Here is an 18,724-nt window from a genome sequence, read left to right on the forward strand (position 1 = left end):
AACAACTACATATTTTATTATTTTATTTATTTATTTACTTATTTTTATTTATTTATTTATTTTTTTGAGATAGAGTCTCACTCTGTCACCCAGGCTGGAGTGCAGTGGCGTGATCTCGGCTCACTGCAACCTCCGCCTCCTGGATTCAAGCAATTCTCCTGCCTCAGTCTCCTGAGTAGCTGGGAATACAGGCGCGCACCACCACACCCAGCCAATTTTTGTGTATTTAGTAGAGACAGTTTCACCATGTTGGTCAGGCTGGTCTTGAACTCCTGACCTCGTGATTCACCCATCTTGGCCTCCCAAAGTGCTGGGATTACAGGCGCGAGCCACCGTGCCCGGCCTGTTTTGTTTGTTGTTTTTTGAGACAGAGTCTCACTGTCTCCCAGGCTGGAGTACAGTGGCATGATCTCAGCTCACTATAACCTCCACCTCCTCCCTCTCAGACTCCGCAGTAGCTGGGATTACAAGTACCTGCCACCACACCCAGCTAATTTTTGTATTTTTAGTAGAAATGGGGTTTCGCCATGTTGGCCAGGCAGTTTTAGTGGTTGCCAGGGGCTGAGGAGTGATTAGGAGTGGTGGATAAGGGGTGTGAGGTTTCTTTCTGGTATATTGAAAATATTCTAAAATTTATTATGTTGCTTTATGTACAACTCTGTGAATATACTAAAAGCAAGTGAGTTGTACATTTTAACTAAATAAATTGTATGGCACGTGGATCATATCTCAATAATACTATTTTTTTTTATAAAAATCTTCAGTTCAGACTTAAAAAATAACCTGTTGATAGCTAACTCTCATTTTAAGAATGCATCCATAGGCCGGGTGCGGTGGCTTAAGCCTGTAATCCCAGCACTTTGGGAGGCCGAGACGGGTGGATCACGAGGTCAGGAGATTGAGACCATCCTGGCTAACATGGTGAAACCCCGTCTCTACTAAAAAATGCAAAAAACTGGCCGGGCAAGGTGGTGGGCGCCTGTAGTCCCACCTACTCAGGAGGCTGAGGCAGGAGAATGGCATAAACCCGGGAGGCGGAGCTTGCAGTGAGCTGAGATCCGGCCACTGCACTCCAGCCCAGGCGACAGAGTGAGACTCCGTCTCAAAAAAAAAAAAAAAAAAAAAAAAAAAAAAAAAATGCATCCATGGGCCAGGTGTAGTGGCTCATGCCTGTAATCCCAGCACTTTGGGAGGCTGAGACAGGCGGATCACCTGAGGTCAGGAGTTTGAGACCAGCCTGGCCAACATGGCAAAACCCCATCTCTACTACTAAGAATACAAAAATTAGCTGGGCGTGCTAGTGCATGCCTGTAATCCCAGCTTCTTGGGAGGCTGAGCCAGAAGAATTGCTTGAACCTGGGAGGCGGAGGTCGAGGTGAGCCAAGATTGTCCCACCGAACTCCAGCCTGGGCCACAGGGCGAGACTCCATCTCAAAAAAAAACATAAATAAAAAATTCTGACTCTTCTCTGAAACTGCCAATGGCTTTCCATCTAACTCAAGTCAAACTCAAAATGTTTACAATGTCTAGAAAGCCCTAAGTGAACTGCCTCCTGCCCTCTTCCATCCCCTACCATTCTTCTTCACTGTGGTCCTGTCACACTGACCTCCCTGCTGTTCATCCACACAAGCTAGGAATATTTCAGCCTCAGGGCCTTTGTGCTTGCTAATTCCACTTTTAAGTTCTTCACTTTTTTTTTTTTTTTGAGACGGAGTCTCGCTCTGTCCCCCAGGCTGGAGTGCAGTGGCGCGATCTCAGCTCACTGCAAGCTCCGCCTCCCAGGTTCATGCCATTTTCCTGCCTCAGCCTCCTGAGTAGCTGGGACTACAGGCGCCTGCCACCACGCCTGGCTAGTTTTTTGTATTTTCAGTAGAGACGGGGTTTCACCGTGTTAGCCAGGATGGTCTCTATCTCTTGACCTCATGATCCGCCTGCCTCAGCCTCCCAAAGTGCTGGGATTACAGATGTGATCCACAGCGTCCAGCCTTTAAGTTCTCCACTTTGATATCTACATGGTTCCCTTACTTACTCAAGTCTTTGTTCTAATGTCACCTGCTTAGAGATGTTTTCTCTGTCTATCCCACATAAAATAGGACCTCCTTGTCACTCTAGTCCCCATAACATGCTTTATTTTTATTCCCAGCACTTACTGCCACCTAAAATATAAGCGTTTGTTTATTGTCTTGCATTAGAATATAAGCTCCTGGAGGGCTGGAACTTTGTCTTAATTATGGTTTTACTCCAGATCTCAGAACAGTGCCTGGCATATAGCAGCCACCAAATACTACGTTGAATTAATAGGAAAAAAAAATCAAAAATCTTATAATAAAGAAATTTATGAGACACAGACATGATACCTACATATAGGCAATACTAGTAATGATTGAGGACAATACTTACTGCAGCACCAAACTTCTGCTGGAATTGATTAATGACGGTGTATGTCACCTCCTCTTCCTCTACAGGACAAGGATCGCATTAGATATATTTCTCTTCCTCAGCAACAGAATAGCTTTCCCACTAATTTTGGCCACACTCATATATTCCTACTCTATTGCAACTCAAATGTCTAATGTTATTTCATTATCACCTGCATTAGCCCATCACACAGTGAACACTAATTAACATCTTGTTTGTCAAATCAGAATAAACAAAAACCCCACCAATGATAATCTTACAAACTGAACTGTTTACATGTCCTGTGATAATCCAGTAATGTTTCCCTCCTCATAGGTTTATATCTTGAATACTTCAAGGCATACACTTTTTTTTTTTTTTTTTAAGACAGAGTTTCACTCTTGTTGCCCAGGCTGGCGTACAATGGCACAATCTCGGCTCACTGCAACCTCTGCCTCCCGGTTTCAAGCAATTCTCCCATCTCAGCCTCCTGAGTAGCTGGGATTACAGGCGCCCACCACCAAGCCCAGCTAATTTTTGTATTTTTAGTAGAGACGGGGTTTTGCCACATTAGCCAGGCTGGTCTTGAACTCCTGACCTCAGGTGATCCACCTGCCTCAACCTCCCAAAGTGCTGGGATTACAGGTGTGAGCCACTGCGTCCAGTCAAAATTTGTTAATATTTTATTTAAATTGAGATGGGGTTTCACCATGTTGCCCACGCTGGTCTTGAGCTTCTGGGCTCAGGCGGTCTGCACAATCCGCCCACCTCAGCCCCCTGAAGTGCTGGGATTACAGGCATGAGCCACCATGCCCAGTCTTATTTTTTTAAATAGAGATAGGGTTCCACTATGGTGCCCAGGCTGGTCTTGAACTCCTGGCTTCAAGCAGTCCTCCCACCTTGGCCTCCCTAAGTGCTGGGATTACAGGCATGAGCCACTATGCCTGGCCCTGTTTTGTTTTTAATGAAAAAAACAAACAAACAAACAAAACAAAATAAAACAAAACCCAAAACGCCACAATGGCTTCTCCTCTCATTTCAAGGTAAAGTTTAAGTCCCAGTTGGGCGCGCTGGCTCATGCCTGTAATCCAGCACTTGGGGAGGCTTAGGCGGGCATATCACAAGGTCAGGAGCTTGAGATCAGCCTGGCTAACATGGTGAAACCCCATCTCTACTAAAAATACAAAAATTAGCCAGGCGCAGTGGGCACGCCTGCAGTCCCAGCTACTCGGGAGGATGAGGCAGGAGAATCGCTTGTACCTGGCAGGTGAAGGTTGCAGTGAGCCAAGATCGTGCCACTGCACTCCAATCTCGGTGACAGAGCAAGACTCCATCTCAAAAAAAAAAAAAAAAAAAAAAGAATGCCGGGCGCGGTGGCTCACGCCTGTAATCCCAGCACTTTGGGAGGCCGAGGCGGGCGGATCACAAGGTCAGGAGATCGAGACCACGGTGAAACCCCGTTTCTACTAAAAATACAAAAAATTAGCCGGGCGCGGTGGCGGGCGCCTGTAGTCCCAGCTACTCAGGAGGCTGAGGCAGGAGAATGGCGTGAACCCGGGAGGCGGAGCTTGCAGTGAGCCGAGATTGCGCCACTGCACTCCAGCCTGGGCGACAGAGCGAGACTCTGTCTCAAAAAAAAAAAAAAAAAAAAAAAAAAAAAAGGTTAGCCAGGCGTGGTGGCACATGCTTGTAATCCCAGCTACTGAGGAGGCTGAGGCAGGAGAATCACTTGAACATGGGAGGTAGAGATTGCAGTGAGCCAAGATCGCACCACTGCACTCTAGCCTGGAGGACACAGCAAGACTCTGTCTCCAGAAAAAAAAAGTTTAAGTCCCCACAAAGCTCTACAAACTCCTCTTTGACTCACCGGTCCCATCTCATCTACTGCTTCTCTCCCTGCTTCAGCTGCTCTGATCTCCTTGCTGTTCCTTCAAGATCCTGGCATGTTCCTACCTCAGTGTCTTTGTAATTTTTTTTTTTTTCAGCCTAAAGCACATTTCCCCAAGATATCTCTAAAGCTTGATCCCTCACCTCCTTCAGGCCTTTATGCAAATGTTATCATTTCAGCAAGACTTGTCCTGGACACCCTAAAATTGCAAAACCACCCTCCCTACATACTACTTCTCTTCCATTTTTTTCCTCCCTAGTATTTGGCACTATTATAGTATATATTTTACTTATTTATCTTTTTTTTTTTTTTTTTTTTGAGACAGAGTCTTGCTATGTCACCCAGGCTGGAGTGCAGTGGAACGATCTCAGCTCACTGCAAGTTCCGCCTCCCGGGTTCCCGCCATTCTCCTGCCTCAGCCTCCCAAGTAGCTGGGACTACAGGCACCTGCCACCACGCCCGGCTAATTTTTTGTATTTTTAGTAGAGACGGGGTTTCACGGTGTTAGCCAGGATGGTCTCGATCTCCTGACCTCCTGATCCGCCCGCCTCGGCCTCCCAAAGTGCTGGGATTACAGGCGTGAGCCACCGCGCCCGGCCATACTTATTTATCTTATTTAGCATGTGTTTGCTGCTCAATAAGGGAAGAGATACCATACTTCAGAATCCCCAATGAATGAGTGTACCCCAATAAATGAGTACACACACAGTATGCACTCAATTATTAAATAAACAAATGAATCACAATATTTTATCTTAATTCAGAACCTAGAAGCAATGGCTCAGTTGAGCATTCTGTAGAGAATCTTGATTCAGGGTTATACCAACTCTAAACAGTAAAGAGAGCCTAGTTGAATTTGACTGACTTGATTCAAAAAAAAAAAAGAGAGAGAGCCTAGAAAATTCAGAGCCTCGGCCGGACGCGGTGGCTCACACCTGTAATCCCAGCACTTTAGCAGGCCGAGGTGGGCGGATCACCTGAGGTCAGGAGTTTGAGACCAACCTGACCAACATGGAAAAACCCTGTCTCTACTAAAAACACAAAATTAGCCAGGCGTGGTGGCGCATGCCTGTAATCCCAGCTACTTGGGAGGCAGAGGCAGGATAATCGCTTGAACCCAGGAGGCAGAGGCTGCAGTGAGCCAAGATCACGCTATTGCACTGCAGCCTAGGCAACAAGAGTGAAACTCCGTCTCAAAAAAAAAAAAAAGAAAGAAAGAAAAGAAAAAATTCAGAGCCCCTATACTCACCTGATGGGCTGTACTTGAGGTCATTCAGCAGAGAGGTAGTTGGTGCTTCAGGGGCAGGAGAAGCAGGCTCACATGCATTTAGGTCTTCAACCTTCATTTTCTCCTTCCGGGTTCTTTCTGCATTTAGACTATCCTTACAAGAAACAATATTTGGGTGAACTTGTTCTTTGTCATTGACACCACACACAGATTTTGCCACACATTAACATTAAGGACAGTGGTCCTTCATTAACTAGAGGACCCATTTATCCACTGATTACACTGACTTGAGGACGCTATCTAACAATGGAAGAAAACACCTATATATTTCTTCTCATTTCTATTTCCTTATGCCAAGGAATTAAGCGGCTGGTGAATTAGAGTTAAGGCTTTCTACCCTAATGTGCACATTTGGGAAACATCATAATTAAGAAAATTATTCCATCTTACCTAACAGAAGATGCTTTTTCTCTCACTGAGCCTTGTTCCACTTCATCTAGTAGTTCCACTGTAAAATAACCAAATGGCTTCCAACAGAGTTTCCAATCAGAAATCAATCAACTACTCCACTACCCACACACTCCCAGTTTAACCATGTATTGCAAACAATAGTTGGAAATGAAATGTTAGTCCACAGAGGCTTTTACTGGCCAGCAATAAATACAACAGAAGAGATCATCTAAAGTACCAAAGACTCTCAATATTCTATCCCTACAAAGCTTCTTGGTTATCTAGAATGATTAGGAACCTTTCTATATATCCCCTTCACCCTTTTTGTTCTAGGGAACCTTTGTGGTCAAATTAGCTCTAGAGATTTCTTTCCCACTCATCCTAATCTTAACGCACCTTCCCGCACATGGTGTGCTGTTTGAGGGTTTTCCCTTTTTTTTTTTTTTTTTTTTTTTGAGATGGAGTCTCGCTCTGTCGCCCAGGCTGGAGTGCAGTGGCCAGATCTCAGCTCACTGCAAGCTCCGCCTCCCGGGTTCCCGCCATTCTCCTGCCTCAGCCTCCCGAGTAGCTGGGACCACAGGTGCCGCCACCTCGCCCGGCTAATTTTTTGTGTTTTTAGTAGAGATGGGGTTTCGCTGTGTTAGCCAGGATGGTCTCGATCTCCTGACCTTGTGATCCGCCCGTCTCGGCCTCCCAAAGTGCTGGGATTACAGGCTTGAGCCACCGCGCCCGGCCTTTTTTTTTTTTTTTTTTCTGAGACGAGGTCTTGTACTGTCACCTGGGTTGGAGTGCAGGGGTCCGATCTCGGCTGACTGCAACCTCCACCTCCCAGGTTCAAGCAATATTCCTGCCTCAGCCTCCCAAGTCCCATGCCTGGGACTATAGGCATGCACGCCACCACGCACAGCTAATTTTTGTATTTTTGGTAGAGAGGGGGTTTCACCATGTTGGCCAGGATGGGTCTCAATCTCTTGACCTCGTGATCCGCTCACCTCAGCCACCCAAAGTGCTGGGATTACAGGTGTGAGCCACCACACCTGGCCTCATTTAGGTACTTTTCAAGCAAAAAGCCTCTATGTTTCAAAAGTCTCTTTTTTCTGTACTATCTAGAAATACTGAATCTGGAGCAGAGAAAAGGTAAAATTGACTGAAAAATGCTGATTAGCCATTATTATCCTTCATCTTGACAATTTTTATCCAAGGTACTTTGGGGAAGACTCCTCCATGGTTTATTGGGCCACAGGACAAAGAAAGAAATGACTATCCTTAGAGCTTAAAAATTATGAACAAAGCCTATAATCCCAGCACTCAGGGAAGCTGAGGCAGGCAAATCAACTGAGGTCAGGAGTTCGAGACCAGCCTGGCCAACATAACGAAACCCTGTGCCTCTACTAAACAAAAATACAAAAATTGGGCTAGGTGCAGTGGCTCACGCCTGTAATCTCATCACTTTGGGAGGCCGAGGGGGGCGAATCATTTGAGGTCAGGAGTTTGAGACCAACCTGGCCAACATGGTGAAACCCCGTTTCTACTAAAAATACAAAAAAAAAAAAATAGCTGGGTCTGGTGGCACACGCCTGTAATCCCAGCTCCTGGAGAGGATGAGGCAGGAGAATTGCTTGAAACCCCAGGGGCAAAGGTTGCAGTGAGACAAGTTCGCACCACTGCACTCCAGCCTGAGTGACAGACTGAGAATCTGTCTCAAAAAAAGTATGAACGAAGACCAAATCCTGGAGAAGAATTTAGCAGGTGATGAATTCCATGCATATAGATCATAAAGCTGGTCAGTCATCAGCCTCCTGAGTTGGGGAGACGATAGCAGTGATTCCTTCACTTCTCTCTACAAACCCATTCACAGCCTAGCTTTGCTCCAATCCAGAGCTCTGTTTCACTGCAAAGGCCGATAGTGAAAACACAATTAAGAACTCCAACTACCACCACTATCCTTGCCATTATAAAAGCGTATTCAAGGGACACAGTGTTCATGACAGCATACACAATGAGAAAGAAATAGGTAGCTGTCCAGACTTGTATTCCCTGAAGTGGCTCTGGATTGGCAGTCATTAATTTGGTGAGATTTTCGTTTCCTCCTAAATTCTAGTTTTCTCACAAAGCAAAGCAATCTTTCAAGCAGTAGTAAACTCTCATTTACAGGAGTCCTTTCCTTTCTTCAGATCTGCCCCAAAGTGAGAGATGCACAGTCCTAAGAGGTCCCAGAGTGCTCATTCCTCCACTCCTTCTATCCAGCTCCTGATCTGTACTCCTTAAAAGGCAGAAGCACAAAGCTCCTGAGTCCCTGAAAGTAAGAAATGTTCTTGCTTTCTCTTGTCCTACTTGACATGTATAAAGCACACTGATGAGCTTCTACAGCTACTCTTTCAGGCAAACAATTGTACTTACTCTTGCTAAATGGTTTGTGTTAGCAGAAATAAAGAATAGGGCTGCTTCCTGCCATTCCAAAATCTGAAAAGCTCTGAAAACCAAAATTTTGTTGTAACTCTTGGTGGCAAAACTTGACCTGATAAGCTATTTACAGTCCGATTTTTTTTTTTTTTTTTTTTTTTTTTTGAGACGGAGTCTGCTCTGTCGCCCAGGCTGGAGTGCAGTGGCCGCATCTCAGCTCACTGCAAGTTCCACTTCCCGGGTTTACGCCATTCTCCTGCCTCAGCCTCCCGAGTAGCTGGGACTACAGGCGCCCGCCACCTCGCCCGGCTAGTTTTTTGTATTTTTAGTAGAGACGGGGTTTCACCGTGTTAGCCAGGATGGTCTCGATCTCCTGACCTCGTGATCCGCCCGTCTCGGCCTCCCAAAGTGCTGGGATTACAGGCATGAGCCACCGTGCCCGGCCTTATAGTCTGATTTTATTCCACTTAGTATGACTGTCCACCAATTTCTCTGGAAAAATGTGTTGATTATAGAGTACTGCCCGACTTTCTGGAGGTGTTATGTAATATAAACAGCGTATACTCCATTACATTTTCCAAAAATCCAGAAAAATTCTTGATTCTGGACATTTGGCCCCAAGGTTTTGGATGAGGAATTGTGAACGGACTGTGAATTTTAAGCAGCTTGCTTAGCAAGACAATCCCTTCCTGTTCACGTTCCTAACTGCCTGCTGGTCCGAGTCTATAGTGATAATCACCAGCAGACCTGACATTGTAAAACCAAAATGATTATAATTCTATAAGACTCTTACTCATAGAGTACCCACAGAAGCAGTAAGAAGGATCCATTCTCAAATACCAACTTTAAGAATTCATAAGCGCAACATTAAAGGCAAGACAATATCAAATATTGGAATGAAATCTCAGTATCAGCATTCAAGGAACATGGGGGTCTCACCATTCACAATCTCATGCCCAAAAAACAACTGCACTCCTGGGACACTTCGACCTGTCTCCACATTCTTCACTGTTACAGAAAACAATTCATTCGGTTAATAAAAAATAATATTTTCCTAAAACTCTAAGAAAATATGATGCCTCTCAAAATTTCCCAAGTCTGAGTTTTATTTAAAAAAAAAAATCACGAAAAAAATCTCCAAATCTTCCCCCAAGGAATGAAGAGTCAATAATAAATGACAAAGCTGCAGCCTTTAAACAAGTAGTATAAAAAAACAAGGGAAACCCCATTAAGGTCCAGGAGAAACTAAAAAGTATAGTACACTGAATTTAAAATTCTCCTGAGAATATTCTAAGGCCTTTGGGGCTAAGGACTGTCTATTAATTATATTTCTATTTATTTTTACTCCACTTAACTCCAGAAAAAAAATTTAAGGCAGCCCACAACTTATTTTTTTTTTTGAGTCTCGTTCTGTCACACAGGCTGGAGTGCAGTCGCACGATCTTGGCTCACTTGCCTCCCGGGTTCAAGCAATTCTCCTGCCTCAGCCTCCCGAGTAGCTCAGACTATAGGTGAGCCACCATGTTTTATATTTTTAGTAGAGACGGGTTTCACCGTGTTAGCCAGGATGGTCTCAATCTCCCGACCTCGTGATCCGCTCGCCTCAGCCTCCCAAAGTGCTGGGATTACAGGTGTGAGTCACCGCGCCCGGCCAAGGCAGCCCACAACTTCTAGTGACCACACCCTGCTTCATGTAGTGCTACACACTCAAAAGTATCATCGAGGACAATGATCCAAATCCTGGTTCTCCTATGAGGAGATAAGGAAGTTAGGAGAAGGTTAGATGCCATGTCCACAATGTGCTGTCATTTTCCTAGATGGAAGTATTCATAGCAGCGGTCTTTTTCCACACCTCTCAGCAATCCAAATAACTGAGTTCCGCCCTCACTATTGCACTGAATATATTCCTACCAGGGTCAAAGATCACCAACTACTTATTTGTCAAATCCAAAAAAATGTTTTGCAACCTTATCTTCCTTGACTTTCCTGCAACCTTTGGCAATACTGTTCTCTCCTTTCTTTTTAACTCCTGGCCTCAAGTGATCCTCCCATCTCAACCTCCCAAAGTACTGGGATTACAGGTGTGAGCCACCATGCCCAGCCTTCTCTTCTTTCTTCTTTAGTTACAGGACACCGTGTTTAGTTCTTTTCCTACTAATTACCTAGAGCTACCATATTGAGCACGCACTCTGAGCCAGGCATCATGCTATTTCCCTATATTCAATTTTCTAGTAACATAATAAGAATTTCATTGTCTCAATTATGGAGGACTCTGAGGCTCAGCAAGGTTGAATAACTAGCTCAAGGTTCCACTGCTAGCAAAAAACAGTCAGGATTTAAATACAGGCCTCAGGATTTTAATACGTTTTTTTGTTGTTGTTGTTAATTGAGACGGTCTTACAGGCTAGAGTGCAGTGGCACAATCCTAGCTCGCTGCAGCCTCGAATACCTGGGCTTAAGCAATCCTGCCTTAGCCTTCCGAGTAGCTGGGACAACAGGCATGTGCCAGCATGCCTGGCTATTCTTTTTTTTGGTAGAGATTGGGTCTTACTATGTTGCCCAGGCTAGATTCAAACTCCTGGGCTCAAGCCATCCTCCTACCTCAGCCTCCCAAAAGTCGTGGGATTACAGATGTGAGCCACCCTGCCTGGAAATATACTTTCTTATAATCCCTGTTACAGTGGCTCCCTGATTTGCTCCTTCCAGTCTCCCTAGCTGTCTCTACACCTCTGCTTGCCCCTTATACACTGATGGTCCCCAACACTTTGTCCCTCATCCTTTTTCCTTCTCTTTGAATGATCATACCCACTTCTTAGTTGCCCTGACATTCATTTTTTCTCCCGCATGGACTATTCTTCTCAGCTCCACTCATATTTTCAACTAAGAACAAACTTACTAAAGAATTTTCAGGCCAGGCACAGTGGGTCATGCCTGTAATCCCAGCACTTTGGGAGGCCAAGGCGGGTGGATCATGAGGTCAAGAGTTCAAAACCAGCCTGACCAAGAGCGTGAAACCCCATCTCTACTAAAACATCAAAAATTAGCCAGGCGCAGTAGCAGGTGCCTGTAATCCCAACTACTTGGGAGGCTGAGGTAGGAGAATCGCTTGAACCCCGGTGTCAGAGGTTGCAGTGAGCCGAGATCACGCCACTACACTCCAGACCGGGCGACAAAGTGAGACCCCATCTCAAAAAAAAAAAAAAAAAAAAAAGAATTTTCAAAAGGGGCCAGGTTCGGTGGCTCATGCCTGTAATCCCAGCCTTTTGGGAGGCCAAGGTAGGCAGATCACCTGAGGTCAGGAGTTCGAGACCTGGCCAACACGGTGAAACCCCATCTCTACTAAAAAATATAAAAATTAGCCGAGTGTGGTGCCATGCACCTGTAATCCCATCTATTCAGAGGCCAAGGCAGGAGAATCACTTGAACTTGGGAGGCAGAGGTTGCAATGAGTCGAGATCCCTCCCAAAGTGCTAGGATTATAGGCATGAGCCACAGTGCCCAGCCCCTTTCCCATTGTTAACTCCTACTCAACCAGATGGAGTTCCATCACCAATTCCTCCTTTAGGAAATCACTTCACTGTCCTAATTCAAGCACTTCTAGATATAAATTAGTTGAATATTTGTGTTTTTATAGCATCCTTTGCATCTTTCTATCAGAGAGGATCTCACACTCCATTATACCTGTCTACCTATTTGTCTATTTATGATACTAAGTTTTTATTTAAATTTTTTTTTTTTTTGCCAGATGCAGTGGCTCACGCCTATAATCCCAGCATCTTCGGAGGCTGAGGCGGAAGGATCACAAGGTCAAGAGATTGAGACCATTCTGGCCAATATGGTGAAATCCTGTCTCTATCAAAAATACAAAAATTAGCTGGGCGTGGTGGTGCATGCCTATAGTCCCAGCTACTCAAGAGGCTGAGGCAGGTGAATTGCTTGAACTCGGGAGGCAGAGGTTCCAGTGAGACAAGATTGAGCCACTGCACTCCAGCCTCGCAACAGACCGAGACTCCATCTCTAAAAAAAAAGAAAATTTTTTTTTTAGAGATGGGGTCTTGTGCTGTTGCCCAGGCTGGAGTACAGGAGCACGATCATAGCTCACTGTAGCCTCGAACTCCTGGGCTTAAGTGATCCTCCCACTTCAGCCTCCAAGTAGCTGGGACTACAGGTAGGAACCACCATGACTGGCTAATTAAAAAAAAAAAAAATTTGGCTGGGTGCAGTGGCTCACGCCTGTAATCCCAGCACTTTGGGATGCCGAGGTGGGAGGATCGACTGAGGTCAGGAGTTCGAGATCAGCCTGACCAACACGGAGAAACCCCATCTCTACTAAAAATATAAAATTAGCTGGGTGTGGTGACACATGCCTGTAATTCCAGCTACTCGGGAGGCTGAGGCAGGAGAATTGCTTGAACCCGGGAGGTGGAGGTTGCCATGAGCCGATACCGTGTCATTGCACTCCAGTCTGGGCAACAAGAGCAAAACTCTGTTTAAAAAAAAAAAAATGTTTTTTTAGGCTGGATGTGGTGGTTCACACTTCTAATCCCAGCACTTTGGAGGCTGAGTGGGAGAACTGCTTGAGTCCAGGAGTTCAAGACCAGCTTGGGCAACCCAGAGAGACCCCATCTCTACAAAAAATTTAAAAAATTAGCCAGTCTTGGTGGCACATGCCTGTAGTCCCAGCTATTTGGGAGGCTGAAGCAGGAGAATCACTTGCGCCCATGAGGTCAAGGTTGCAATGAGCCATGATAGTGCCACTGCACTCCAGCTTGAATGACAGAGCAAGACTCTGTGTCGAAAATATTTTTTGTCGGGGGCTGGGTGTGGTGGCTCATGCCTATAATCTCAGCACTTTGGGAGGCTGAGGCGGGAGGATCACTTGAGCCCAGGAGCTGGAGACAAGCCTGGGTAATGTAGTGAGACCCCATCTCAATTTTTAAAAAAAGAAAAAATAGGCCTGGCACGGTGGCTCACATCTGTAATCCCAGCACTTTGGGAGGCCAAGGCAGGCGGATCACGAGGCCAGGAGTTCAAGACCGCCCTGGCCAACATAGTGAAATCCCGTCTATGTTTTTTGTAGTTTTGTACTTTGTAAAAATACAAAAAAAATCAGCCGGGCGTGGTGGTGGGCGCCTGTAGTCCCAGCTACTTGGGAGTCTGAGGAAGGAGAATGGCTTGAACCCGGGAGGTGGAGGTTATAGTGAGCTGAGATTACGCCACTGCACTCCAGACTGGGTGACACAGCGAGACTCTGTTTCAAAAAAAACACAAGAAAAACTAAATTAATTAAAAATAATTTTTCTATAGATGTGGTTTTGCTATGCTGCCTGGGATGGCCTTAAACTCCTGGCCTCAAGCAATTCTGCCTTACCCTCCCAGGTAGCTGGGACTATAGGCTAGACTAAGTTCTCACTGCAACCTCCACCTCCCAGGTTCAAGCCATTCTCCTGCCTCAGCCTCCCAAGTAGCTGGGATTACAGGCACCCACTACCATGCTCAGCTAATTTTGTGCTGGGACTACAGGCATGAGCCACTGAGCCCAGCCCCTAGACTAAGCTTTTTAAGAACAGGGACCACCTTATTTCTGCATGTGTCCCTGGTACCAAGCACAGTTCCTGAGATATAAAGCAATCAATACACGATTACTAAATGAATTAATGTTGCACAAACCTGTTACAATCCCATCTGAGCCCCTAAAAGTCTGTTTTAACTCAAAATTTGGCTTAATAACATTAATCTTTCAAATGCCATTTATACATGTTTCAATGATGAACCTGAAACTTATCATGCCAGGAAACTCTATATATTGAAACTTCCAGATTGGCAGAAATGGAGGTACTGGGAGGGTGGCACAACCAAAGAGGACATGGAAATTCCATGTGCCTTCCTCCACACAAAAAAGAAACCTTAAATCAGAAAAAAATATTAACACGAAGTTATTTCATTGGATGCAGCTGCAAGTTGTAAGATTTAAGGTTGTCCTGGCTAGGCATGGTGGCTCACGCCTATAAACCTAGCATTTTGGGAGGCCAAGGTAGATCACTGGAGCCAGGAGTTTAAGACCAGCCTGGGCAACATAGGGAGACTCCATCTCTACAAAAACTAAAGATTAAAAACACTAACCAGGTGCAGTCTGCACAAGTGTAGTCCCAGCTACTCAGGAGGCTGAGGTCGGAGGATCACTTGACCCTAGGAAGTTGAGGCTGCAGTGAGCCGTGATCACACCATGCCATTGCAATTCAGCCTGGATAATAGAGCATGAATGTGTCTTTAAAAAAAAAAAAAGATTGCCCTATGTTTCTCTTGCGTTTACCTGTTCTTGAGCTTTATCCTTTATGATAAACTGGAATTGCAGCTGGGAGTTGTAGAGGCTACCTGGTGACCATGAGGATAACAGATGATCACTGACGTGGCAGAGCAGGAGCAAAAGGCACCTGGTTCCTGCTGGTGTCTTTCAGCCATTGCACTATTCTTCATCTGACTACCTCTTTACTTTTTGTATGAAAAAAATTAGCCCCTTACTGTATCAACTCATCTGCTGAAGCCAAAAACGATTCTAAATAATGTGGTGGTGATTTTTAATTTCAAAATGCATATGGAAAGAAATTAAAGAGCCAGGCATTGGTGGCTCAAGCCTGTAATCCCAGCACTTTAAGGAGGCCGAGGTGGGCAGATCACCTGAAGTCAGGACTTTGAGACCAGCCTGGCCAACACAATGAAACTCTGTCACTACTAAAAATACAAAAATTAGCCAGGCTTGGTGGTGGGTGCCTGTAATCCCAGCTACTTGAGAGGCTGAGGCAGGAGAATCGCTTGAACCTGGGAGGCAGAGGTTGCAGTGAGCCACAATCACGCCACTGGTCCAGCCTGGGCAACAGAGTGAGACTCATTCTCAGAGAAAAAAAAAAAAAAAAAAAAGGCCAGGAACAGTGGCTCATGCCTATAAACCCAGCACTTTGGGGGGCCAAGGCGGGCGGATCACCTGAAGTCAGGAGTTTGAGACCAGCCAACAGCTGTATTTTTATACTTTTTGTATTAAAAGTACAAAAATCAGCTTGGCGTGGTGGTGTGTGCCTGTAATCCCAGCTACTTGGGAGGCTGAAGCAGGAGAATCACTTGCACCCAGGAGGTTGCGGTGAGCTATCACGCCACTGCACTCCAGCCTGGGGGGTCTGGGGGACGGAGCAAGACATATCAAGAAAAAAAAAAAAAAGGAAATTAAAAAAAGAAGTACCCAATTAATTAAAAAAAACTTTTTATATTGAAAATCCCTGCTATCATATCAAAAGTGGGGACAAACCAGGCCAGGCGCAGTGGCTCACGCCTGTAATCCCAGCATTTTGGGAGACCCAGGTGGGTGGATCATGAGGTCAGGAGATTGAGACCATCCTGGCTAACACGGTGAAACCCCATCTACTAAAAATACAAATAATTAGCCAGTCGCAGTGGTGGGCGCCTGTAGTCCAGCTACGCGGGAGGCTGAGGCAGGAGAATAATGTGAACCCAGGAGGTGGAATTTGCAGTGAGCCAAGATCGCGCCACTGCACTCCAGCCTGGGCAACAGAGAGATACTCCATCTCCCCCCCCCAAAAAAAAAAAAAAAAGGAAGTAGGGACAAACCAGCATATTCAGTCACATTGTTCTGTTTGGGAAAACAATATTCTAACCTTCCTCCCATACTTTCCCTAAAATAGGAATAATGCCACCCTCCCAATCGCTAATGGAGACGAAAGCTATCACTGAAAATCACTAATCTCTTAAAAGGCAGAACAGTATGAGAAATAGAACAAGACCTTTCTTCAGGATAACAATCTTATTAGGGTCAACATGCTGAAGCACACCCTCGAAGACGCCACAAACCAATGTGAGTTTCACCCTCTTCCACAAAATCTGGCTGAGGAAATGGTAGTCACTGCTGGGGTCCATGCTAATTGATTCCAAAAGCCGTCTTCAAATAATCTTCTTTACGCATCCAAACACTTGAAAATTAATAAAGAGATCTATGAATTTTACAAGATTTTTTGGGAGTAAAGTTATTTTCCCTTTCCCCATATCAGTAATGGACAAGAATAAAATCTGAATAATTCAGTTTTATTCATCTTTTTGGAATGATGAGAAAAGGATCATCGCAAGCACCAACTCTCATACGTAGGAAACTGAAAACCATAAAAAACTGGGCAAGTTAGGCTTGGCTTCTATGTTTATAAAATGGGCAAGATATCATCTTTCCTTCCTTAGCTAAATGGAAGAAGCAGAACATTTAGAGGTTTTTTAATGGCACATTTATACATCATTATAACAAAAAACCGAAAAGAGCAAATGAAAAAATGGACATACACAGAAATATTTGCCAATACGTGTTGCAATAAATTGTTTAGGGCAGCACAACTACTTGAGCTCCTATTTTTTACAACTCTGGTTGAGAATTTAAGGGCGTGGTAATTTTTACCAAAACTGAAGCTGATATTTTAAGTAAAGCAACTAAATTTACCCTTTACTTAGGAATTAAAGGAAATCAAGGCAGGTAGGAGGATAGTGGTACATTGGGAAAAGAGCTTTTCTTTCAAATTGTGTTTAATGAATTGAATTTTAGAGACTGTTTCCCATAACTTGGGTCTATGCTATCCTATTAATTTTTAAGTCTAGGTACTTGAAATGTTCTATTTCTTTGTGTGTGTGTGTGTGTGTGTTTAATTTTCTGTCCTACAACAGTTCTATGCTAAAGGTATTTTAAAATAAAAGCCAAATTGGCCGGGCATGGTGGCTCATGCCTGTAATCCCACCACTTTGGAAGGCCGAGGCAGGTGGATCATCTGAGGTCAGGAGTTCGAGACCAGCCTGACCAACATGGAGAAACCCTGTCTTTACTAAAAATACAAAATTAGCCGGGCGTGGTGGCGCATACCTGTAATCCCAGCTACTCAGAAAGGCTGAGGCAGGAGAATCGCTTGAACCCGGGAGGCAGAGGTTGTGGTGAGCCAAGATCCCACCATTGCACTCCAGCCTGGGCAACAAGAGCAAAACTCCGTCTCAAAAAAAATAAAAAATAAAATAAAATAAAAGCTAAATTGAAGATTGAAAAATAAATTGTTTACCCAGAAATGTCTGGGATGTACCCTCTTCTGGATGTATCCTTTTCTGGATTAATAACATGTCCATAGTCTGACATTGTTACCAGCCAACCAACACAATTAATGCATAACCAATCCAGTTGCCAGATTATTGGAAGGGCCATTCCATGCCACCCTGGCCACAGTTCAGGAATTGGGCTGCATACTATCACCAACCAGTCATGTGCAGCCTGACAGATGGAACTGCCACATACCACACACTCAAATGTTTTTGTAAAAATGATACATGTCCATTATAAAGAATTACAACAATACAGGCCAGGTACAGTGGCTCACACCTGTAATCCTAGCACTTTGGGAAGCCAAGACAGGCAGGTTAATTGAAATCAGGACTTCGAGACCAGCCTGGCCAACATGGTGAAACCCCACCTCTATTTAAAATACAAAAATCTGCCAGGCGTGGTGGCACAGGCCTGTAGTCCCAGCTACTCAGGAGCCTGAGGTAGGAGAATCGCTTGAACCCGGGAGGCAGAGGTTGCAGTGAGCCGAGATTGCGAGATTGCGCCACTGTACTCCAGCCTGGGCGACAGAGCAACACTCTTGTCTCAAAAAAAAAAAAAAAAAAAAAATTATAACCATATAGAAATGTAAAAAGTAAAGAAAAAATGTACTAAGAAATATTATTCATAGTAGGTACTCACCACTGGGTGCAGTGACTCATGCCAGTAATCCCAGCACTTGGGGAGGCCAAGATGGGCAGATTACCTGAGGTCAGGAGTTCGAGACCAGTCTGACCAACATGGTGAAACCCCGTCTCTACTAAAAACACAAAAATTAGCCAGGTGTAGTGACGTGTGCCTGTAATCCCAGCTACTCAGGAGGCTGAGGCAGGAGAATCGCTTGAACCCAGAAGGTGGAGATTGCAGTGAGCCAAGATCACAACATTGCACTCCAGCCTGGGAGACAAGAGTGAAACTCTGTCTCAAAAAACAAAACAAAACAAAAAAAACAAACAAAAAGCAGGTACTCTTACATTCTTTACCATAATACAGTAATTGTTTAAAAGTTATTTTAGAACTATTCTGTTTAGATGTCCTTGTATTTGGAAACTTAAATATTCTTCTACAGTTTTTTAAATTTAAAAGCTGCTTACTTTTGCCACACTAGGAAAATTCATCCAGTGAATTTTGCAATTTAACCATAAAAACACTGATGAAATAACTAGAGCCTAAGTCAACTAGGAAGAAGGTGAGATGTTACATACAATTTTCAGTCAAACAAATAACC

At 44.6% G+C, this 18,724-nt stretch overlaps 1 protein-coding gene across 1 annotated transcript in view; it reads right to left on the reverse strand.

The window, feature by feature from the left end:
- Nucleotides 1-16,335, reverse strand: part of EXD1 (exonuclease 3'-5' domain containing 1) — a 41,459-nt gene extending 25,124 nt beyond the window's left edge. The window contains exons 1-5 of the mRNA XM_005559234.5: nucleotides 16,160-16,335; nucleotides 9,306-9,374; nucleotides 5,964-6,021; nucleotides 5,535-5,662; nucleotides 2,401-2,459 (exon numbers count right to left, since the gene is read on the reverse strand). Coding sequence (XP_005559291.3) covers nucleotides 2,401-2,459; nucleotides 5,535-5,662; nucleotides 5,964-6,021; nucleotides 9,306-9,374; nucleotides 16,160-16,292 — 447 coding nt within the window. The 5' untranslated portion in view covers nucleotides 16,293-16,335. The remainder of the gene's footprint in view (nucleotides 1-2,400; nucleotides 2,460-5,534; nucleotides 5,663-5,963; nucleotides 6,022-9,305; nucleotides 9,375-16,159) is intronic.
- Between the last annotated feature and the right edge of the window lie 2,389 nt (nucleotides 16,336-18,724).

This window comes from Macaca fascicularis, chromosome 7, assembly GCF_037993035.2.
Source record: "Macaca fascicularis isolate 582-1 chromosome 7, T2T-MFA8v1.1".
NCBI lineage: Eukaryota > Metazoa > Chordata > Mammalia > Primates > Cercopithecidae > Macaca > Macaca fascicularis.